The following is a 25,936-nucleotide window of genomic DNA, read 5'->3' on the forward strand; positions in this document are numbered from 1 at the left end:
AATCAAGATAACCCATGACCAACTTGACAAAATAATTGTATAATCTAGGATAATATCCAGTTTATAGATCATAGTTATTAGTTACCCACGAAAGTTTGCTTTTATTGCTAAAGGACTAGTTCAAGAACTTTTTTTGGCAATCGGGCCTAATCGATTCGATATTAATTTTAGAAGTTTAGATTCGATATTAGTCTGATTCATTTGAACAGCCTATTAGCGGAAATGTTACTTGAGCAACTTGAGACTCTTCAACTTCCATACACTAATTCATTAATGGTTCGGTACTCTGGTAAAACATATTACATTTTGTCGGAAAAATAGTAAAATTCTTACGTTGTGTGAAGGATACGAGAGAAGGCTTCGGCACCAACACCATTACATCTTCATGAACCTTTTGTACTTGAGTAAGGATGTGTCAAGAAGTCTGTAACATACAAAGATGCAAGTGTCGTATTCAATTAGGACAGCTCTTTGACAGTGGCTGAAAGTAACGCACGCCTTATTTATTCTATTTTGACGATGAACTTTCCACGTTAATTTTCTACTTATCATAAAAGTACCTAACCTGTAGACAGTTTAAGTGGAGTTTTGGTAAGTTACACTGACAATGAGAAGAATTATGAATTATATTATGTTTTCATAATAGGGCAGATGATAATACTCCCCACTACGAACAGCTTTTTTTTGAACAGCTTTCTTTTTTGTTTTTTTTAAGAACAACCACACAAACGGCGTCTTGAGCAACCCTTAAATCAAAGAGTCTTTGTGTTAAAGTGTTCTCATTCCAGCCACAAAAGTTCAAAAGACGCTGTGAACACCTAACACACCTAATATAAGGTATAAAGGCAACTTGCGTCAACTATCTAATCGCCACTGAGTACATACCCATAAGGATCCCAAAAATTACTTCTATAAAATTATCTATAAATAATTTTATTCTTTTTGAAAAAATTTAATAATTATTTTTTTTTTGTTTTCTAGATCTGACACCCAACATCATCGAAAAGGTAAGTCATGTTTTTAAGTTTTCTTTTTTTGTATGGTACAAACGGTGCAAAATGATGGTAAATAATACATTGTGCGGAGTCAGCGTAAAACTCGAGGATAGAGTCAGGTCCCGGCGGTACGATTCTGCTCGGCAGTACTTCTCTCATAAATGCGAACATTATTTATGGGAATGTCCAGAGCGATTTGTCCCCCACATCGAAATTTAACATTATATTTGTCGTATGTAGTACTTCTCTTTTTCCCCTGCGACGTTTTGAAGCCGGAAACAATTCTTTAATGACACAAAAAAAATAAAGAAAAATGGAAACATTAAAAAACGAATTGAAACTCTTTAAATAAACAACCTAAAACGGTCTGGTATGTCTACTGTGTGTATAATAATATTGCTAGATACATACGGTATGCTAGTTAAAGCTTGCAAACTGCCGATCAAACTGCTATCTGTACAAACTATGAACCGTGTACGCGTAAATAAATAAACATTTCGCGAGTGGGTCGAGAGACATCGAGTCTATTTTCGCGTTGCGACGTTGCCGAGACATTCTAGAAGTGAAATTAACTCACGTTCGTGTTTCTACCGTTGAAAAGAAAATACGCATCTGTTATTTTGACTTTGCTGTGCAGCAAATGTTTCCACAAGTTTTCAAACTGTAATGGTATATCAATTTAATTTAAATAAGCGACAATCTCATTGCGAGACTGAGGCAAAGTGGCAAAGCAACTTTGGAAATCCGAAAGTTATTCCAACCAGAAGAGCAAAAGTTTAACTGTTTATTAAAAGAGTATTAAATGTTGATATTCGTTCTCGAGTTTGAGTTAAGAATTTTATTCCGAGAAACAAAAATTAACAAAATAACCTGTTTGATATTTCTGAATCCTTATAAAAAACGGTAATAAAAATAAGCTTTTGCAATTTTAAATTTAAAACATTCATAATTAATGAATATCATTCAACATAAGCAAGTGCATCTTCAAAGGTGTTTAAAATACCTAATTGGTCTTTGAAAATGTAAAGGCAGTAAACAACGTTGGTCGTTGTCGTCGGGTCTGGTGCGTATCCAGAAGTATTCAAAACAGAAGGAGAATTTCCTTTGAACGTTCCATCTGGATTAATAACTGAAAATGAATATGCTTCGGTTCTAGCTATGAGAGTAGGTCTGGTTTTTAATCGTGAAATATGGCTGGCGACGCCAACGATTATTTTATTGGATGCCCTGCATGTGACTGCGAGCGAAAATAACTCCCTACTTAACCCTAAATATAGGTGGTTCCCGTTTATAACGCTGATGTGTGAAATATGGCACGCTGACATATTTCAGACAGTCCATTTAATTTCTAACCTCCGGTTTCGGACGGTATTTATTTTCGGGTTGAAGGGGTTTTTCACTTGAATTTTGACGCATTAAAACCGGATGTGAATCATAAATATTAATTCTTTTCTAAATTTAAAGAAATTTGAAATAATATTAGACAGTGAATAAAAGGATGATTGATTTTATAAAAGAATTTTTCAATGGTAATAAGGTCATTGCATAATTACTTAGAAGTACATTTCAATAATGACCACTTAAAAGGATTAACTGCGGAACTTTTGAATCGTGGTAACGATTACCCCCCTAGACTAACGTAATTGCAATTAAAATCGAGCTGGTCATAAATTATGTGCGGGTCGGAGGCCGTTTGACTCGCCGCCATACAAACCGCACTTGATGGCAACCCGGATGCTACGCGGGGTTCCCCGAATATTGCCATAATAAAATAGTCTACGCCCGGAATTTTCCACCATTATAAATCGTGGAACAGGCCTCAGTAATGGCTCGCGCCGATAATAACCATTTTATCGAACATTGCTTACGAACCATGAATACTTAAATTTGAAAGCCAGGATATTGGAGGAAATCGAACCCAAAATTCAATTTCAAAGAAAACAACCATAAATTAAACGTTAAATTTTGATTTAACTCTTCATGATTTAACGCTCTCGTAAAAGGGTTGTTGTTAGTAGTCAGGTATATAAATTCCTATCTCCATTACATTTTGGGAGAATCTAAAGTTCGTTGCGTTACAAATACGACCTGTCACGTGAACCGCACACATGGGGGTGCACAACCCTTATCCGGGCGTTCACGCATGATCAAGTGTTATCGAGCATTGCGGTCGACGTGAGAGCATCCTCACCGTGGCCTCTTCATTAAAACATCACAAACTGTCATAAATAATATGTTGAAGACGGTTCTAACCCATCCTACTCTAATGACCATTTTAGATTGCTCTCTCGAAAACTTCTCAACCCCCAACGAACCCAACGCATTAACTTTATTTTAAACTGTCTGGTTTAAAATGTTTAATAACTTAAAAATTATTAACACAAGTCGATTAGAGTTTTTAAATTTTAAATGAACAAAACGTATTTAACTTTCATTGTTAACTTCAAATATATTTGAGGGTTCATATCCATATAATAGAATTTTACAAATCATGAATTTCAAGTTTTTCTCCAAAATTGCTTTTACAATATATTCAATCAATAACTACTGCCCTACTGAAAAAGTTCCCAATTGTAAATTAATCCATCGAAGCCACATAAAATAAAAGCTTTGTCCTACTTTTTTTTAGTTTATTTCTCAAATTAATACTGTTTCAGGTACTCAACACTCAACATTTCTACCATGGGAGTAGCTTTATCTTTGTTATTATGATGTTTATTATCATTGAAATGTAATCTTGCTTCATAATTGTTCTCGCCGAATTCTGAACATAATGCTTGATATCTGAGAAACTTCAGTCTCTAGCTGCCAAAACATTTTAGCTCTAGGTTAATAACAAATTGATAAAATTAGATGTTATTCCAACAAGATTTGAATTGAGAACAATGAATAAATGTTTAAATAATCGGCAACATTGAAAAGAATACATTGACCGATTATAAACCTCAATAAAAACAAGTTGCTCTCTAAATTTCAAAGTGATACTTTAGTGAATGCCTTAATTAGTTATGACTTTTTGAAAGTCATGTAATGTTATCAATCCAAACAAAGGTAAAAAATTCATGAAATATAAGTTATTTGACAAATTTTTCATTGAATCAACGTTGAAGTAACCAATTCATGGAAAATATTTCTTCCTCTTCATTCTAAACAGGTTTGGGATTCGTCATAACGTTATCGTAAAATGTTTCTCTGGTATGTAACGAAAGACTGCTTTCACATTTTCGATACCTTTGCTTTCGAAGACCTATTCTACAGGCAAAGGAATAGAATCCAATCTGAAGATACCCAACTAATTAATCTATCTATGTATTGCCTAGCTTGCACACATCCCTTACGTTCAGCTATATATAGTAGAAGGCGGTTTTTCTTTGCACTGTCTTTGCAAGATTTTTTGAAATACCGATGCCACCAGTCTGTAAAATTTTAGATTTGTTCATTTTATAGCCACTTCTCTTGGAAATAAGACTCACGTACTTTTGGGTTTCGAATATTTCTCTGACGAATAGACGCGGTCCAGCCTGCAAATAGTACTTTTATCGTAATGAAATATCTATTGGATATTAAAGAAACTGTAACCACGTCGCGGAAAATATTGATGTATAACTTGATATCGGCCTATCATAGTCAATTCCAAGAGAAGTCTCATTAGCGTATGATTTCTATTTTGCCCAGCCTTAGCATCACTGAAGACGTGGAATTTATAGTTGTGCATATAATTAAACCGATAGTTATCAAGGTCATGTTTCTGTTTACAGCTTGTTTTTACTTCTGAAATTGCTGCGAAACTTTTTGGTCCATCTCTTGTGCACCAGTAGCTACCCTTCTGCTATTTGATTGGGAGTAGTGGACTAGACTTTTGTTAAGTCAGGATATTTTGCAATAAAAACTTAAAGCATTTTGACTGACAGAAAACTTTAATTGAAATATATGACTAAAACTAAAGTCACTATTGAAGTCACTGTCTTCACAATGACTACAACTTCAGAATTTAACGTACAACCATGGATTTAATGTCTCTCTCCTTGATTCAAAGGAGACATGTTGTATTCTTCAATTTTAATTCTTTTTCCACTCTTAATTAGTATTCATTTTAATTTTTGAACTCCCAATATAAAGTTTTCGTTTTTTTTAAAGTTTTTTTAAATTAGCTAGTAAATTTCTTTCAATGCAAAAAGTTTCAATTAACTGAGTACCCCTTGAAGAACGATTTGAGTGAGTATCGTTGAGCAAGTTTTTCACTTTAGTATAAAATCTTATTCTATTGTCATACCCTTCATTATTAAGATACTAATTCGTTCATACTCATTAAGAAGACGAAAATGATATTTTGGTTCTTTCATTTCTTAATAACTTCTAACGTTTTAACAGTATGCACATCAAATTTTGTCCATTTAACTTCTATGGCGTACGAACTTCGAATTTCTCTTTTGTGATAAGTTCAGTTTCTAAGTTCAGTTTTTTTCCTCTATTATCAGCCTCTTTTTATTCTCCTTTGGGTCTGTGTTCAGTCTCCGTCTTATATTACTAGTCTCTCATCAGCTTCCACATATTTGTCTAGTTCCTTTCTTACATTTATAGTTTCTTGTCAGTCTTATCAATTTCACATCTTGTTCTCTTTCTTTTGTTCTCGGTATACTTGATACAATTGGTAAAGCAACAATAACAATTGAATCATATGATATCTATAAAAAGTATAGAACGGAATACAGGTATGAATTAATGAAGACTAAACCAAAGTACAATGCAACATTAAACATTATGAATGCGAGAAATAAGTCTAAAGCGGCCTGGATAGGTAATCAAGGGAAACATAAACTTATGTTCAACACAAAAAATAAAATCCGATGTAAACGCAGAAGAATTGAGCATCTTTTTCACGCGTACACCGCTGGAAATTGCATCATCATTGATGAGTGATGGTCCAAATAGCCCCAGTGATTACATGAACTGTGTAAAATCGAATGTTAACTCGTTTGTACTATTTTCTACGAATGAAGTAGAGATATTTAATACTATAATGCAACTCAATAATAGTCACTCAGAAATTTATTATGGTATGTCAACGAGCATTTTAAAATTTATTACTTACATCATTGTTGAACCATTAAATACTGTTATTAACAAATGTTTTCAACGGTTCATTTTCCCTAATGAGCTAGAAATTGCGGGAATATCTCCCATATACAAGAAAGGTGATGTAAATAATCCTAACAATTTTCGGCCAATAGCTATCTTACCAATAATGTCAAAACTTTTTGAGCATCTGTTGAAATCGCGTCTTCTTGATTATTTGTACAAGGAAGATGTTTTCAATAAGCATCAATATGGCTATGTAAGGAAATCCTCCACAACTAAAGCTCTAATTGATGGCTCCGCTTTATCGAATGGCCGAGATTGATGGCAAGGTTGAATACTTCAACTCTAAACTTATCAATCTCTATGACAAGCATGCCTCACTCAGACGACGCAGGGTGAGATATCCGTCCACACCCTGGTTAAGTGATGAAATAAGATGACTGATGAGGGAGCGTAACCGTGCGAAGCTATTATTTAAACGTACTCCAAATACTATTAATCGTGAAAACTATAGGATCTTGCGTAACCGTTGCAATCACAAATGTAGGAATGCCAAAAAATCTTATTTCCACCGGAGATTATCTAATGCTAATCTGAGAACGTTTTGGAGGTTTATGCGTTCCTTAGGACCGGTTGAGTCTCCTTCTGTTGGGACTACTTGTGATGTGGATTCATCGGCTAGGTTTTTTGCTGACCCTCCTCTGCTCATTACTGGTGAGACTAGGATGACTACTATTACTGAAATTCTTGCCTCATGTAAATTCTCCACTTTCTCCTTCGTTCTGGTCACAGCGTCAGAAATCCGCGATGCCTTGAATCACTCGAGGTCTACTAGTGTGGGAGCTGATGGAGTTGGTCTCAAACTTCTTCCTATATTGGATATTGTTCTTACTCCTATTACACACAGTTTTAACTTCTCCTTTGATATTATTATTATTATTAATTTATCTACATGAGCAAATCATTGATGGTTTCAAAAAAAAATTTCGGCACTAACGCTGGACCTTACAAAGGCATTTGATTGTGTCAATCATAAGATACTGGAATATTATGGCATCATACATCCCACGATAAAAGTGTTTCAATCGTACCTAGAAAATCGAAGACAGGTGGTCTAAGTTGGGAATAATAGATCGACCATAAGAAGGGTGGAAATCGGTGTACCGCAGGAATCCATCTTGGCTCCAATTTTATTCCTTTTATATGTGAACGATCTTCCGGAAACTCTGAATACGTGTAAGACGATAATGTATGCAGATGGCACAACAGTGATAAATATATCTAGTATAGTTGAAGAGCTACACGAAAATGAAGGTCTCAGTCAAAAGGTTGTGTCAGATTGGTTTAAAACGAAGCTGAATGAAAATAAGACCTGTAACTTTGTTTTTTTTGGGAATAAATTATTATTATGATTTCTGTTAATTTCTTACTTTTGTTACCGGATTTGAATTCTTTCCCCTATCCATTTAATCTTATTCATCAGAGATGGATATTTTTATTATAAATTTAAAAGTCATAAAAATTAAAGTTATTGAAAGTTATAGAATATATTAAATAATATATCAATTATTATTAAGGAGAAATATAAAATTTGAATTATTTTTCAAATGTACAAAATTTGTTTTTCTTGCCGCACATTATAGTCTTTATTACCAGTTCTTTTCTTGCATCTACAATGTTTTCCTCTTCTCTCCGCTCATCTTTTCTTCCTCTGTTTCGCTTTTATTCTCTTTTTCTAGTCTACATCCTCTCTGCCTACTTTTTTTCTTTCCTCAGTCTCAGTTAAATCTCTTCTTCTATTGTCGTTCTCTTTCATCTATTTTTAGTTTGTTTTCAGTCTTCCGCTTCTCATTTCTTTAGTTTTTTCCTTTACTTTAAAGTCCTTCTAATCTCCTCACTAACTCAGATTCTATTAATTCTCTCTCTGTCAAATATGATGCATATAAAAGAAATTATTGTTATAGCGCAAATAATCAACTTCGAGGTTTTGATGAATATGTATGTTTTGACTTCTCATTTCATTTGCACTTTGTGATTCACTCATATGTACAGCTATTACACTGAAGTTATTGATATGTAGCAACTTTTTATAGCAACCTGAACATTAAACCATTTTTATATAGTAACTTGTACTTTAAATAGAAACGGTACACTTGAGTATTTGATTAAGGTTAGCAAATAATAAACTTACAAACAAAGAAGCTTCTTGCGAAATCAACAATCATATTCGCCTCTGTTCCCTTTTCAATGCATATCTCAATGTAAACGAAATATAATCAATACGCAAACTGTTCGAATTTATTTAGTAATGTTTTTTCTTATGTATATCTTGCCACTTCTATTTCTTTTTATTACAGATTTTACATGATTGGTAACATCCATGTTGTTAATTTTCAACGCAGTATCCAGTATTATCAGCACTTCTTGGAAAATGTGTTAGAGGTGTTAACCATTTTTAAATAAGTTGATATTCCATGAAATACTTTTATAACTTTTCTATGACTTTCCCTTATGCAATACATGTCCAATATTTAAAAGCTCATTCAAGACATCATCAATTTTTCTAAAACCTTCTTATTTGAGGCTGTTATTGAAAATTTCAAAGACTTCCCACTGACATCATTTTAAACTGTCAGTTTAAAATATATTTCCATCACCCAAAAACTTCTAAATTTCCTGTTAGAACGAAAACCTTCTTTATCATATTGAATATTTTTAAGGATCAAGTTTGTTTGAAACAGGAAGATGCACTCAGTGCATATGAACGAAAACACCTACTAGTTCTAGTTAAAGTGGTTGATCCAAAAAGGTATTTCGTTTTTCTTTTGGAATAGAATATGGTGTGGGTATTGTTCGACCCTTTTACCGAGATCAATAAATTCCCTTTTTAACGCGCGCGTATCCGTCGGGATTTCACGGGGAAAAGGGTCGTCGCGAAATTTGCGGCGACAGAAGCACTCCGACGCGTTCCAGATTAGGCGGACGGGACAATAATCGAAATACGTCACGTGCCAGATTGTATTTGTTCCGGGCCGAGTTACGGTGAAATATGTTTCGGCAAATCATACCCAAAGGAACTAATACATTAGGCGTCGCGACGCCCAAAACCGTTCTCTAACCCGGTAAATCTCTCATTTGAAACAACAACGCTAGTAGCAGCTAGTAGTTATGTCGATATCGATTGACATCCCAGTTGTTTCATCACTGCAGTAACAACGCCAATAGGGACAATATACATTAATCTTCCGACCAAATTAACGACACTATTATTTACTTAAGCTTCTCTATGTACGTTGTAGAGCGTTTACATGCTAATGGTCGATTAAAAGAGAAATTTTTAAATAAGTTTGTAATACAAAGTGATTTTGTGCTTGGAAATGTTTCTTCTTACCATTTCAAAGTAAAATGTTTCAGAGAAACTCGGGAGTAACTTCGTCCCAAGATGGCTCTTCTTCTAACGAGCCAATTAAGTTGTATGTGTAAGGAGAGAGTCGCTTAGGAAAGATAACAAAGTGTGTCGATACAGACACCCCCTTCGTGGAACAATGGGAACGTAACGGAGGACGAGAGTAGATTAAATGGGAAACGCCAACTCCCTTCTTACTACTTTTACACGTATCAAATAAAATTCCAACAAAAGATTTTGATTAATTTTTAACAAAAAATTAATAATATCAAAAAACTACAGGTGGTCAACTTACCATTTATTGTGCCTGCAAGAACAAAGAGATCTTCATAACTGAGTAAAAGTAGGTTAATTTCTAAAAATAGTACAATAAAGAAACCTCCCTCCGTTTCCAACTTAATAAAGGGTTCCGACATTAATTTCTGTAATTAGTTCGTCTCTGCAGGTCTTTCTCTTTTGCATCTTTGCGCTGTGCAAGCATTTCTAAAATAATCTTCCTCCATACAAAAAAGCTAAAAATTTCTTTTCCCACCTTCATCATAATTATTTTCGTATAATACTTTCTACTTGATCAAAATGATCAATTCCCTGTTAATGTTTCACCTAATCTTGGCCAATTTACGAACCCTTTAACGATGCCATTCGGAACTAATAAGCTCGCGTAGAATTTTAACGAGTTTGAAATTAGTGCACACGGCGGCTGCTCCGCAACGTTTCATAATTAATAAGCGGGACACACGTCGCCTAATTATTCCGGGACCTCGTCGTAGTCATCGTTGACGAAGAGTTTTATTTATGACCGGCTCGTTTCCTTCTACGCGCCACAGTTTGAGAATAAAAGAGACGACCGTGTCAGGGAAACTCGTACTGACACTAATTGAAGGCAAAATTTCTCTCCAGATTGGAATGTATTATTAACTTCGCGGAACCTGACGAGATTTACGCCGCATTCCTCTTTGCGTACCTCACCGGTTGGTTTCAAAGGGACAAAGAATTCTCTTTTCTACACCAGATTATCCTGGTCAGTAGTATATGGGAATGGTACAAATTACTACGAGCTTAACGTGAATTTAATCTGATTGAACTAGATTTATTAAGAGGATTTTATTAAAATAGTGATTTATTTTAATTCAAAACAAATTTAATTAAAGAGAGTTGAAAATGTTTATAATTAAAAATAAATTTATTGTTAAAAGGTAATCGTTAAAAGTTAATTATCCGAATGGAATGACCCTTTTTTTAACGTTTATTACTCGTTTTATGGCTATGATATTTTATTTGATTTTATTGGAACAAATTTTAATTTATTTACTTTGGGACGTGGATTAATTTCAATAAAAATAGAAAATGTTGAAAATATCAGTATTACCATATTAATGAAAGAGTTAATGTCTATACATTTAATATAACTACTAGTACTGTTCCAAAAATTGTATTAAAGGAATTCTGGGTGGTCAACTTGAACAATGAAATAATCGTGAATTTTAGTAAATAGAGTTCACTCTATTTACTAAAATTATATAAATTTTAACAAACAACAATGTACAAAGTTCGAAGTATCTATCCTACGCATGGGGAACGCAGCCACCATGGCGAAGAGGTACTCGACGTCGAGATTGTCCCATACCTTCTGAAGGGCTTACTTCGGACTGACGAGATTCTTCTGGGGAGTAGCACAAGCCTTCCTTTCATGGACCGCCCACACGGAAAAATCGGTGGTTCAAATAGAGTGGCCACTCTATGGTGGTAATCATGGCTCAACCATCTTAGCCTTGTGTGTGGGCATTCAGTCCTATTGGAATATATATCTCATTGAAATGAGACTGGCTCCGAGACAATACTTTCTTCATCAGAATTCCATCAAGGTAGTTCTGGAAGTTGATCTTGACCCAGATTGATCCTCATCTACAAAAATCAGCGGCGTCCCGGTTGAAGGCATTCTGGGCCAAACCATGACCTGAGCTTTAATCATTTGCTCATTAAACCAGTCGCGCAAGAATTCTGTCGTTTTGGCGGTTGAATCTTTGTTCATTCGTGAATAACTTCTTGTCACTGAAAAGAATGTCTTTCAACTCCACCGGTGGGAAACGCTTCATGTTTTCGTCAAAGTGTGAGTCCTTATATCTTGATGCTACGAAGCCCCAAACGATGTTTGACAATCCTATGCACAGATTGATGGCTAATATTCAGCTCTTTAGTCAATTTTCTGAGATTCCTCATGAAATTCTGGCGGATCTTGTCCCAGACACGCCTGACCATGATAGAAGTCACGGCAGTTCTTGGTTTTCCACTTCTGGGACAATCTTCGATTACCGGTTGGATGCTTTTACAGGAAATTCCGGTGATATATCTAATCTCCTTCTGAGTCACCCCGGACTTAGCCAGAAAATCGTGGCACGGTCTACAACGGACGCCATACCTGAAAACGTGTAAAGCAAAACCAAAAATCCAATCCTTTGGATCCAAGGATGGATTTTTGGAGGAGTTTTTAGTAAAAATAAGACATACATGCGAGCAAAGTTTCATATTCATACTACAAAAACAACCAAAGTTACAACATCGAAAAGTTAGGCTTCCGGACTTTTATGACACCCTGTAAATAAGCAATCATTATTGAAATTAAGTTAGAGCAATTATAATTGTTTTAGAAATCTTGCCCCTCAATTGCACTCAATATTCTTCAAATTATCTTCACTGAAATTCAGATTAAACTAGAGAATATCGTACTGATTAACTTGAGTTCATTCAAGTTTTTCCTCTATGAAAGTAAGATATTTAAATGTCTTTTCTCAACTTACAGTTGTAATGGATCGTGCTATTAATAACTTCTTAGTTCACAGTTTACCTAATTATTATTGTGTAACTTACTTATATGTAATGGAAAATTTTTAAATTTAGATTAAACGTTGACATTAAACGTTAGAAAAAAGTTTACCTCGCACGCCTTCGCAATTATAATGACCAACTCAAGCTTTGCAGCGCTTTTATATCTCTCGGGGCGTATCGAGCCAAAAGTCGTGATATTCCTTAGAGTATTGAAAGTATGGAGTTTCTCGATGATTATTTACTGGCTCTCCAAAACTTGCTAGCTGGAGAAGTTACTGATTCTCCAAAAATTATTACTTTTCTCCCTTACCTCTGAGTTTGTACTTTTTGAGACGTTGGTTGGAATTAGAATTAGCGTCATGAGCGCTGATTAGATCAGTAGCATTATATTACTACTCTCTATCATTCGCTCATGTGTCTTCTATACATTTAATTTTTGTATTGAACATTCTGAAACCAAAAACCCAACTCAATTGAGAAATCTTAAGCCTATATTATTTCCACCGATTGTGACAAATGTTTTAAAAGAATAATGTTTGTAGCCTTCAGGTCGAAAGCTACTGCAGTGCTAAATTGCAATTAATTATACATCATATTTTAAAGAGATAATATTTTAAATACGTTAACTAGAGGTTGGTAAAAAAACAGGTAATTGATAAAAACATATACCCTTATATACCAAGTACCAAAAGAGACATGTTTTGCATAGATTCAGTTAAAGTGATGTCATAAATTTGTATACATTCAGATTGTACTACAAAAGATTTAAAATCCCTAGCATTACAATGTTGAAACATGCAGTAATATGTATGATATGGAGAGGCCATGTATATACCTCATGTCACAACAACTAGCTCCCAACGGACCTTTTCTGCAATCCAATTCACCCCGCGGGTAGTCCCCTACAATTCTTTTTCGAAGGCAATCAAAGTGGGGAATTGCGGTACAGTTTCATACTTAGGAACCAGCCTGATATGAATAAGTATTACGTTATAAAGGTGCTTATTACTTATATCTTATACTGACCGAAAACATGTCTTGTAAATTTGCACATTGCATTTTTACTTAGCTTTATAAAATACGGAGCTACCTCTTTGGAGAGTATCATATCAATTCATTAGGGAGTTGACAAGTTGTGTTAGATTTCTAATGATCTGAAGACGCGAAAATGTTAATTCAGGGAAACAGGGCCATCTTGCGACAGACCTTTCAGACAGTTTTATTTCCTTATTTCTAAAGGAAGTCAAATTTTCCTTTGTTAACTACTGTATTGAACACCTTTAAAAAATTTTCCCGTTGCTGGTTCTCACATCTTTCTCTTCGTTAATAAAAAAGGAGGAAAATAACCGTTTTGAATTCTCTACCTTTTCAAAACTACATTTGTATAAGGCTTGTTAGATTCAATCGTCACATGTCATTGTTTAGAATCTTCTTGATCAGTACTCAACGGAAAACGTAGTGCACTTAATGATTAACACTATTATACCCAATTATCGTTTGAAGTGAAATTGACACATACTAAATCATACAAAAAAGTGGCCACTACAATTCATGTAATATGATTCTTTGTCTCTGCATCTGCATCTGCATCATATCTAGTCTGGAGAAAACTTTGTCAAGATGTGGAAAATTATAAGAGACTCGTCCGAAAAATCTCTCGAAGAAAGGTATTAGAACTATGACGAATAACAGACCGAAAGAACATGCAGGGCACGTGCAGCAAGTTGAGTTCACTTATAAAAGGGCGTTGAGCTTCAAAATTAATAATCAGTCAAAGACGAATATGTATGGCGATTGCTTTCCCAGCAGCAAAGACTGTATCCTTCCCATATGCACTCATTTATGCGCTGGAGTAAACCTCAGTTATGTGTTACTTCAGACGAACCTATCTATAACATTTCAATGTACGGGCTCATTTCTGTTTTACCTTATTTCTGTTCTGCCTATCAACTCAAAGCTTTACAAGAAATTACATCTCAAGAAGTTAACAACTATAACATTAGACAAGAACCCCACCCATCAGCTCAACCTCATCCATCAGCTTGGTTTAAGAGATAAACATTGCGACGATCAACCAAGTAGACAGAATTGCAGATACAATCAAAAACAAAGCCTGGTTTACCTTTCAGATTAGACTTTATTATCACCTCAATTTATAAAACAATTAAATCCTACTTGTTAAAAAGGCATTTCATGTAAACTGGTTAGAAAATTGCAATCATCCATATTTAGTATGTTACGTTTTTGTTGTTAATTGTGTGTTTGAGTTATGGTGTACATGCTCAGTTAAAGTATCTCTTCCAAATGGCACCGTAGCTGATTTGCCATCATTAAGGCTAAGTCTATGCTTCATCTAAAAATCATTAACATTATTCAAATCCTCCTACAAATCAAGAATACATAGAACATTTTAAAATAACATCACAACAAGTGTTCGAAGTTATTTCCCATATTTTCTATCAATTGGGTTCCCCAAATCCACGTTCCCAACTAACGCAGCCTAAACCAGGGTGTTGCCGGATTGTCTGTGCAGCAGCATGTACCTGATTTTGCAATATTTGCTCAGTATTAACTTACGTGGCGTACACTATGCTTTTTAAGATCACGATGGCCAGGCCATTAGACCATTTCGACCTATCCATCCTCCAGGAAACACGTGATCTAGATGTCGCCGATTATATCGGATATCTAGGAAACTAAAAAACTTTTACTACAATTTTTTTCAACTATTAGTCATTATTTGTCATGAGGAATAAATCCTCAAGTTTATGCGTATAAGTTGATAATCACCCTGTATATATACAAACGGAGAAACGGAGTTCAATTCCAATCCCCATGTAACATAATACACCTTGATCAACAATCTCAGAAGCTCTTTTTTTGATAGAGGGGATTAGGAAATCTATTAAACACACACTTCGCTCTCAAATGGCTGCTTCTTCTCTGCTTGCCTTGTATTCTACAGTCCCATCGATATTCCCTTCTCCGTTGTTTTTCTCTTGTTTTCGTTTTCTTTCTATAGGGTCCTCGTCCTCTCCACTATGTATTATGCATTATTTATGTCTAAGTCTCAGACGCTGTGCAAAATTGCAGCAGTGCCAAACATAAAGATAACTTTAGCCCTAGAAAGATAATCATAATGTAGTGTACGTAAAAGATAGTCGTAAAATTGATCTATTAGCTGTAATCACCTTTAATCTCATGTTTTATTTATTGAATTGAATAAACCAATGTTTATTATATATTTACCTACAGATGAAATAATAAATACCACAATTTCCGCAGTTATATTTATTTATTTATATAAAAAACCAGAAACTTTAAATGCATAAATTTTACACAGACTATCTGTTATCTAGGGTTAAATACTGAACCTTCAAAAGATCATGGGTTACCTCCAATAGAAATATCGTGCTGCTACGTCCCTGATGAAATCTCAATTGAGATATAATTAATCATTTTCTTGAACGTATTCATAGAGTTGCTTGTAAAAATTGTCAGTAACTATCACACCAGGTATAATTAATGATATCTTTCAGCTCACAGAGATAACAATTCTAACTTTTTTATAGTAAACTAAACACGGCAATAATGGCGGTAAATGCAATGACAACATAAGTTGTATTAAATCGAGCCTATAAATGCCATACATAATGCTAAAAATTGTCCAAACGAATTCAGGGATCCTCAAAACATAAAAATTGGATATAAACATTCGTGGAATATTTGGGATTTCAATGCTTTTTTAAATCGTGCGTATAAACGGTATATTTGACCCCACTTTACTAAAAATAATAAAAGGTGTTGATCCGAAAGCATACTTTGTGACATCGCATTTTTCTGATAAATATGGACTAAATTAAATTCGCAGGTAAAGCTGTATAATATGCATTTATTTATAATTCTATAAAAACAATCATTTTATGAAAATGCCTTACATTAAACCACCGTTTATTTATAACGAAAACACTCAAATTTATTTACTTCAACAACAAACAAACGTGCCCGCACATTTTACATTAATAAAACATGCTCGATAATTTGTTTTTTGGGTCCCATAAATAACACTCACATATTTTGTAATCTACATATTGAAAATGGTAAACGAGGTATCGATCATATTTGTTTCAAAAGGTGTTTGTTTCCAACCGTCCGTTATATTATTCGTCCTTATCCCGGGGTTTAAATTGGGGGTAAAAAACAAGACGGTAATCCCAAGCATAGACCCTGCGTTACTGGTGCCCTACATTCAAGTACAATACGTTCACTAGACGGCCGTTTCCATGTCGTAAATTCCGTTTCCATGCCTCGTCGTAGCGATCTTGCGGCTAGATTAGATGGTATATTAATAACGTGTACACTTAGGGTGAATTAGGACAAAGCTTGGGAAAGACAATTATACATGTTTACTGGGGCGAGGGGATATGGGAGTAAGGAAGCTACCGGAACGTCCACAATTCGCTTGTATGTTATTACACTTGTAAGACCACACCTGGTTGATAATATTTTAGCACGTTTCGAGGCTCCTGAAACCATTCTAGATGCAATTTATGATCCACGATATTAGACGTAATGTAGTACATACGAAAATGGGTTATCAAGATGAGATATTAACTGGATATTAGATTAAACATATTAAATTGCAATTAAGAAATCATAAAATAATAAAATGATTAAAATTTCACGTTTATGTGACTGGGAAATAAAACACTACCTAATGACAAGAATAGTACCCGGGTACTAGATACAGAAAATCTTACTATTTGATATTGAAATCGTTTTGTACGACCTATAGATTTCAAAAAAAAAACTTCTGTAAACATATCATAGTAAGCATTTATGTATTTAGTCCTGTTTATAAACATGTTCGAACTTGATTCTGATCTACGTGCAACGAAAACTCGTCAGATCAGGTCTTCGTCTATTCTATTGTGATATCTCAGACATGGTGCATCGCTAATAACTATAGTTATTTGAGATAGTTATAAATAGTAGAGATAGTTAAATATAATTAATAATTATAAAATATTAATATATTAAATAATTTATGTATATAATATTTTGCTCTATACCAGCGATGCACAGACTTATTAAGACTAGGGGCCAATCGGGCAAATCATGAACTGATGGCGGGCCGCCAGAAGTATAGGTAATTAAAGACAATAAAGAATTGATAATAATGTATTAAAATTGAAAAAGAATTTATTAATTTGAAGCGTGGCACTGCATAGTGCTTACAATCTTTTTTATATTTGGCTCAAATTTACTTGTAGCAACACGTAAAACTGCTTCCAAACTATCATTTGCAAGGCGGTTTCGATTTTTGTTTTATTATTATTTAGTATTGAAAAAGTTTGTTCACATATATAGGTAGAACCAAATATGCTGGCACATTTCAGAGCGTTTATGCGCAACTCTTTGTACATATTTTTATCAATACAGCGGTAAAAGTTCTGCAAGTCTCCTTCGTTGAATTTGTTGCGTAAATCTTGGTCGTTTTCAATGTCGATAATTTCTAACTGCATTGACTCTGGCGCATTTTCAACTGAAATCGTGAAAGGATTGCTGAATATGTCCAACAGAGGTTTCACTTTTTTAAACTCCTAAAATCTGTCTTGAAAAGATTGAATCAAAATATCTAGCTTTTCTACATAACTGAAATTAATCGCAGTTTTGTTGAATTTTTTAGCCATTTTCTTATAATTCGGAAAATGATTGTAATTTCCAGAATTCAATTGCGATCTGAAAAGTGTCAGTTTGCTTTGAAAGGATGATACATGAGCGTAGAGCTGGGATATCAGTTGATTTTTGCCTTGAAGCCGTGTGTTCAAGACATTCAAATGATTTGTAATGTCAACTAAAAAAGCCAAATCCCACAACCAATCAGGATTGTTAAGTTCCGGGACATCCTTTTGCTTTTCCGCCAGAAATATTCCAATTTCTTCTATTAAATTTAGAAATCGTTCCAGTGTCAATCCACGACTTAGCCACCTTACTTCTGTATAATACAAATCTCCATATTCGCTTTCGATGTCATCAAGGAATTGTTTGAATTGCCTGTGATTGAGTCCTCGTGATTTTATGAAATTTACAGTCGAAACTACCACTTTCATGACATTTTGAAATTCAATTTTTTTAGAACATAGGGCTTCTTGGTGTATAATGCAGTGAAACTGCTTGAGATCTTCAGCGTTTATGTTTTTTTCTTGCAGATGCTTTTTCAGCAAAGTAACTAGCCCGGAATTGACACCAATCATCGAAGGAACACCGTCAGTCGCAACTCCCGATAATTTTGATAAGTCCAAATCAGTTTTTGAACACTCATCCAAAAGTACATTGAGTATATCAACTCCTTTGGTTTGACCTTTCAATGAACACATTCCTAATAACTCTTCTAAGACTTCAAAATCTTGAGTAACACCTCGTATGAATATGAGAAGTTGAGCTGTGGAACTAATATCAGTGGATTCGTCGAGTGCTAATGAAAAAAATTCAATGATCTTAGTTTTTTCAGTTAATTGTTCCGCAATATTACCTGACAAAGACATAATTCGTCTTTGGATAGTCATACGATTCAGTTGAATTTTCTCAAACTTTTTTGCTGCTTCTGGACACATTTTCTTAGCGGCAATTTCTATGCATTCTTTTACAAAATCCCCATCATTGAAGGGGCGACTTCGCTTTGCTATCATTCGAGAAATTTCATAACTAGCTTCTGTAGCTGTTTCTGAATCTTGAATGGGTTTTATAAACATAGCTTGCTGACCAATAAGCTCCCGTTTTAAAGACAACATTTTTTGCTTTCTTAATTCGCCTGTAAACTTGGTAAAAGTAGGATGCTGCTTTTCATAGTGCCTTTTTACATTATATTCCTTTGCAATCGCAACAGAATTCTTGCAAATTAAACAAACAACTTTGTTATGCGACCATACGAAAAAGTATTTCTCAGTCCAAATTTCTTGAAACTGCCGATTTTCATCTTTAACCTTACGTTTTTTACTAGGTCCTGGCTTGTCCATATTGTGTTCTAATCCTGGCTAGGATTAACACAGCACCTAAAAGCAATTACAGTACCTACTTAAATTACCCATCCTTGGCGCGGTATTTGAATGATTTTCATAAGTTTTATGGACATCGCTCACAATATCAAAAGAAACAAAGTACTTTAATATTTATTATTTTTCGAATGTACGAGAATATTATTTTTGCTGTCGGCGGGCCACCAGTATTCGACCGGCGGGCCGCGGTCTGCGTATCTCTCGTTGGATTGCGTAAACCAAGGTGTCAAAGGAAGTGGTAAGAAAACAGTAAATATAAAATAATAGCTTAGAGCATCTTTAGACGAGTCGTCTGAAGAGGAGTCTTTTGTTCCTTCAGATGAAGAGGAATATGTTTCCGAAAATTTAGACTTAGAAGCATCCGATATTGAACACGAACCCTTGCTGGAACAATATGATACGTCAGATGAAAGTGACTACGATCAACACGAAGCGGAATTGGAACGTTCTTCAAAATCTGCTGTTTTGACTAGCAAAGATGGCACTGTATGGAATAGTGTACCACAACGGCAGGCCCAAACAACTAGTAAAATGGGTGTGACGGCAAGAACTTCTACATATACACCAAAGGAAATATTTAGATCTATCATCTCCAACTCAATCTATATGTGACAACAACAATCTTCGAAAAAGTAATGCAAAAGGCCAACTGATAATAGAAAATTATAATACAAATATTTTAGAAAATTATCAAGGTTGTACTAAAAAACAACCTCAAGTTTTTAAGCCATTTACTCAAGAAGAATTGGATGAGTTTTTATGAATTCTTATAATTTCTGCCGTTCATAAGTCAAACAAAGAACATATTACCGAAATGTGGAAAAGCGATTCTTTGCCACTTATTCGAGCAGCAATGTCTCGTGATCGTTTCAAATTGTTTCTACGCCTTTTGCGGCTTGATAGCCAAACTACTCGTGCTGAACGTGCTAAGACAGACAAAGTTGCTTATATTCCTGACATTTCGATGATGCTAAATAATTATTTATTATATGCCAAAAGAATGCATAACGGTTTATGAACAACTGTTTCCTTATCGAGGGCATACAAAATTTACCCAGATATTCTATCAAAAACCGGTGAAGTACGGGATAAAAGTTACCCTCTACAAGGCCAAATTTACACAGGAAAACCATCAGATGGTATTCGACAAAAAATATTGGGGAGCTAATTGTTTTAGACTTGGTTGCCAAATACAAGAACTCTGGAAGAAACGTAACAATGGATAATTTCTTCACAAGTCTTCAATTCCTGGAAGATGTCTTTAGTAGAAACTATTAGGAAAAATAAGGCATTTATTCTCTTCAACATACAAGCCTCCAAAGGAAGGTCTGTATATTCCACAAACTTTCCATACAGCAAAAATGCAACTATATGTTCATAGGTTCCAAAAAAACAAGTCAGTTATTGTTCTCTCATCAATGCATATGATAGGAGAAATTGAGGAGACTGACGTTGCCAAACCTGAAAATAGATAAAATGTTGACGGAATATACAGTGAAACGACGTACAAATCGTCGGCCGTTAGCACTTTTTCAATATGATTGATATTGCAAGATTGGCATAGTACATTATCTATCAGGAACATAACCCACAACATAAGTCAACCGATCAGAGACGAAAATATCTCAAAAGTCTTGCGAATGAGTTATGTGCCTGCTATTATTACTCGAAGCAAAATTCCTAAAGTAATCGGAAATAATTTTACACGCAACTCAATTAAATTGGCTTTGGGTCATCAAATTACAGAGGCAATCAATGCAACACGAGACGTAGTAAACAGGTATGAGTCTGGACGTATCCAGTGTGTTGGATACCGTTATGTCTGTCGGTCAAATTTCCGAAAACAAAGAAAACCACGAAAAGCATGCAGTTCTTGCACAAAACCCATTTGTGCCGAATATTCTACATCGAAATCAGCGTGTGATTTGTGCAATAATGGACCTAATTAGTTAATTTGTTATTATTTTTCATTTGTTCACGTCAATATTTTTTATTGAACTGTTTGATTATCCTTTCGAACAAAATAGTATTTCTATATTCTGTTTGTAGTTTGGTCAAGCACTAAGAGATTTAAAATTTTTGAACATGTTTTTTGAAACTAAAAAAAATTTGAAAAATGCAAAAATCTTTTGACAATGATATATTCCGAGATGTTACGCAGAAAAAAATAATAAATAAACATGTTATAAGACATTAAATATGGAATTAGTACAATTTCAGTCACATAAGGGTTAAAAAATAAGTAATAGATTATACGATACCTACGTTTTATAATTACAAACAAATTATACGTTTGTAATTATAAAAAAAAATGAAGAAGACTACCAACGAGTTTCAAAATGCATCTCACGTATCGTAAATTCAGGCTCGTTGCGTACAAAACATGAAGGGATTCAGAGCGTAACAATAAAATTATCAATTCAGTTTTAATGTCGCGCCCAAAGTACTTGATTAAAACATTTAATTTTACGTAATCTCATTATTGTTACTACCCTCGAAACGAGCGTTGCACACATACACATATAACCCGTTCGCCAATTAACTGCGTATGCACACGCAGTGAAATTTCGGTAATAAGTGCCTCGCGTACGTCGAATTAATAAACTAGCGAATTATTACGCGCTCGTTTTGGAAAGTGCGCCACCGCAACCCTTTTTCCATCGGTTTTAATTAATAACAAAAAAAATGGTAGAGGAGGTGCGCGAACGTGTGTGTTTTGTGAACTGCGCCTCCAAACATCCAACAAAAACCGATAATCCGACGAACTTTCAATATTTGTAAATGGGAGAGTTCTCGTTGTGCCAGAGATATATTCGAATATTTTGTTGTTTCGTCGTTTCGTTTCTCTCGCATTCATATTCCAATTACAATATTTTACGGTTTAAAAAATATATGCGTTTCGAAAGCTTTAGGTATGTTTGCAATCGGGGACCGTACATCGATAATTGAACGAAAAGCGATTTAAATGGAAATATTTTTCATACCTAGGGTTAACAGTTTTTCAAATAAACACTTTTATATTTAATGGTTTAAATAAAAATCGAGCTTATATCGTTAAATATTTTTTGTAACTTTTAAATTTATCAAAATTTAAAACAAAAACGTGCCTTGAAACATAGCAAATAATTTTTATAACTAGTCAGCTTCACAATATTTTGGGAAATAATAAATACAGAATCATTTCTTGTAAGACACATCTTAATTCTTACCACCATTCAAAACCATTACCTTATACATGTAAACAAGCAGCAAGAATTTTGTACTGAATTGCTACTTTCACGTACTTTATCCCTGAAATCTTACTGAAGTCAGTACAATTGTACCAAAACGGCAACACTGTATGTGAGACTGTAACTTATGAACTGAGTGTAACTTCAATTTACGGGCTCATTTCTGATCTGCCTATCATCTCAAAGCTTTACTAGAAATTATATCTCAAGAACTTAACAACTATAACCTTCGACAGCACATCGTCAGCTCAAAGTTATTCATGAGCTTGGTTTAAGAGATAAACATTGCGACTATCAACCAAGCAGACGCCTATATTACGCATATTAGACTTTATTATCACTTCAATTTGTAAAACTGTTAAATCCTATTTGTTACAAAGGTATTTCATGTAAACTGGTCAAAAAATTGCAATCATCCATGTTTAACATGTTATGTTTTTGTTGTTAATTGTGTTTTTGAGTTATGGTGTATATGCTCAGTTAAAGTATCTCTTCCAAACGGCACCCATTACCTTGCTGAAATCATTCCCACAATTGTGCTTTTCAAAAGATATACAGGACTTCCAAAACTCCCGGGGCGGAGCTATAAGGTTTGAACGAGTGAAGAAAAATATTTGAAAATTTGGTGATCACTGAAGAGTAATAAAAACTACATTCTTAGATAGTTTAGAACTTCCATACAATGTGGAGTTTTTTAGGCGATGACCACCCCTACATTTTTAAATAGCAACCCCTGTCGAGTTTTACCCCATAAACCAAAACCCGATATCTTAATTCTTTTAAGAATTATTAGGTTTTCTTTCGACTGTTTTCAACAAACCTATTTCTAAATTTTACTTTTATTAACTCCAAAAATGGCGCAAAAACTGACCGAAAAAGAAAGAATCACTCTTTTAATGATTCCTGGCTTTCGGGATAGCACAAGATCTTACGATGAAGTGGTGCGTCTTCAATGATTTTTTTCATCAACGACCACTAATTTCTAAATTAACAGTCGAAAGAACTGTTCGAAGATTTCAAGAAGAGGAAACTGAAAGATCTTCCGAGAACTGTCTTTTATTGAAAAACCTTCCAGTTCCTTATTAAAAGGGTACATAAAAAATGTAAAAGTTCAGTCCACAGAATTTTGAAAAGAAATAACTATTTCCCCTATAAGTTTTAGCTAGTTCAGGAATTGAACGAAGGTGACTTTGAAAGAAGGTTGGAATTCTGTGAAATAGTACGTGAAAAATTTGATGTTGACAGAAATTTTCTTTTGAATGTTGTTTTCTCTGATGAGGCTACTTTCTACTTGAATGGTAAGGTTAATAGAGATAATTGTCGTTATTGGAGTGACGAAAATCCACGTTTAATAAGAGAAGATCATAGTTAGAGACCGCGGAAAATTAATATTTCCAACCGTTGGTTGGTAGAAGAGATGAAATTGAGTGACCACCACGATCTCGTGATCTAACACCACTCGATTTTTTGGGATTTCTGAAAAGTAGAGTATATGCAACAAAACCAGAATCAATAAATGATTTGGAAAATCGCATACTTGAAGAAACCACCAATATCACTAGGGATATGCTCCTGATGGTTTAAAATTCCATTTATGAGCGTTTGGGTCATAAGAAACCGAAGAAGGTCAACAATTTAAACATTTGATATAAAAATCGTAATTAACGTGCAAAAACACATGAAAACATCTTATTTTCTCATTTGGTAGCCATCCCCTCATAATTCTTAAAAGAATTAAGATATCGGGTTTTGCTTTATCAAAATTTAAAACAAAAACGTACCTTGTAACATAGCAAATAATTTTTATAAATATTCAGCTGAACATATTTTTGGGGAATAATAAATACAGAATCATTTCTTGTAAAACACATCTTAATTCTTACCACCATTCAAAACCATTACCTTATACATGTAAACCTCAACTTAACAACTTCTACTATAAGACAATCTCTTGAAAATCCTTTCAATTTAAGAGGTATGCAAACGCATAAGCGGCTTAAAACACCAAGAAGCTTCCGGAGAGCTTGCATCTCTCGCAGATCTTAAGTTTGGAGCTTTCACAAAAGTGACGGTCTCGTACGTGGTGGGTCAGAAAGGGTCAAAGGGCGAACGTCGCGACGGCAAACGGGGTCACCAGCGAAGTCGAGATAGGGCCGTGAAAAGGCTCAGATAAGGTTCGTCGTCGTCTCTCATACATCGGTTACGTTTTCAATTTACGTGCCCCTCAAGTCCGCAGATCCGTCGATTGATATCGATCCGACAGTGCGATGGGGGTGACTTCGTGGAATATTCAAACGGTGAAATCGTGCAATCGACGTCGCCCAAGTCTGCTGGAAAAGTGCACCACCACCCCCAAGGACGTCACGTACTCTGTCTGTGATAAGAAGGGTTGGTTGGCAGAATGAGGTCGTCTTTTGGAATGATGTATTTGTAATTTTTTAAAAATGAAAATTTTTCTATCTTGATTTCATTTTGATGTCATCCTAATGTATACTACGTTCCGGTTGCAAAATCTTAAACTTGAATCTTCCTTTGAGGGTACCTGGGACATTCACCCTCCAATTTCTAACATTTTACTTCACGATTTTCTGACTACCTGCCGGGTAAAGATAAACGCATACAAAGTCCTTTCTCAACCATCCTCAGCATCTTATTATCTTCCCCCTACGTTGTACACCAGGAAGCACTTATATCCTTTTTGCGTCCGGAAAACCGTTGCATCTTGAAACGTCGCCCTCGTGACTCTTTTTTTCCAAACGATTTTCCGGGGTGAAGTTTAAAAAGGCGAAGCAGGGGATGCGGAATCTAAAAGTCGACGGAGACTTTATTTTGGAGGGCTGTTTTTGTTGGGGGATCGATTAGCGTCCGTTGGAGGAAACATTAGCGAAGGTTGACATGCGCAGCCACCATCGTTTCGTAGTACTACCTCTCTCTTCCCTCGACTGTTGCCTGTTGGTTGGAAGGTGAGCGGTTTTCATCGATTTGTACGCATCCCGAAAAAGTGTCAGCCGGTTAGTACGGTTGCTAGACCGTGTGGCCCCAAACATCGGGATGTCACGCCACTGGATGCATTATTGGACTCGAAAACTTTTACTACTGGCAAAACTAGGGGGAGCGAAAAATGGGGACACTGGACAGTTAATAGATTTTCACTTCGCCAACTTTTAAACTTTTTGATAAATAAAATTTTACAACTTCCAAAAAGAAACTTACCTACTTAAAGAAAAAAGCAGTAAAAAAAATCAAATTGAAATTTAATAAAGTAAATGGATCGATATTATATTTGCATTTTAGTTTTAGAATTGCATCAGTCTCGTGTAAACTTTCTCGAGTTGTCGAGTT

The 25,936-nt window shown here is 34.8% G+C and overlaps 2 protein-coding genes across 3 annotated transcripts in view; one reads left to right on the forward strand and one right to left on the reverse strand.

Moving 5' to 3' along the window:
- Positions 1-25,936, forward strand: part of LOC111424234 (tenascin accessory) — a 595,836-nt gene that overhangs the window by 58,627 nt on the left and 511,273 nt on the right. For both annotated transcript variants that reach the window (XM_071200222.1, XM_071200223.1), the window contains exon 2: positions 982-1,007. The gene's annotated coding sequence lies outside the window, so the exon portion shown is untranslated. The remainder of the gene's footprint in view (positions 1-981; positions 1,008-25,936) is intronic.
- On the reverse strand, positions 2,337-19,325 carry LOC111417238 (general transcription factor II-I repeat domain-containing protein 2-like). The gene is made up of 3 exons (XM_071200478.1): positions 18,842-19,325; positions 18,303-18,784; positions 2,337-2,447 (listed from the first exon to the last, which is right to left on the reverse strand). Exons 1-3 carry the CDS (start codon positions 19,323-19,325, stop codon positions 2,337-2,339), a joined length of 1,077 nt encoding a protein of 358 aa, XP_071056579.1.

Source organism: Onthophagus taurus, chromosome 11, assembly GCF_036711975.1.
Source record: "Onthophagus taurus isolate NC chromosome 11, IU_Otau_3.0, whole genome shotgun sequence".
Taxonomy (NCBI): domain Eukaryota; kingdom Metazoa; phylum Arthropoda; class Insecta; order Coleoptera; family Scarabaeidae; genus Onthophagus; species Onthophagus taurus.

Bases quoted from the DNA above. Each gene is read 5' to 3' on its own strand.
- LOC111417238 (XM_071200478.1), bottom strand. From the start codon at position 19,325: ATGGACAAGCCAGGACCTAGTAAAAAACGTAAGGTTAAAGATGAAAAT. The intron at 18,785-18,841 runs GTAATATTGCGG...TTTTTTCATTAG, and splicing joins ACGAATTATGTCTTTGTCAG to CACTCGACGAATCCACTGAT. The intron at 2,448-18,302 runs GTAAGGTGGCTA...CTTTAAATTTAG, and splicing joins GAGATTTGTATTATACAGAA to AAAAGAATTAATATTTATGA.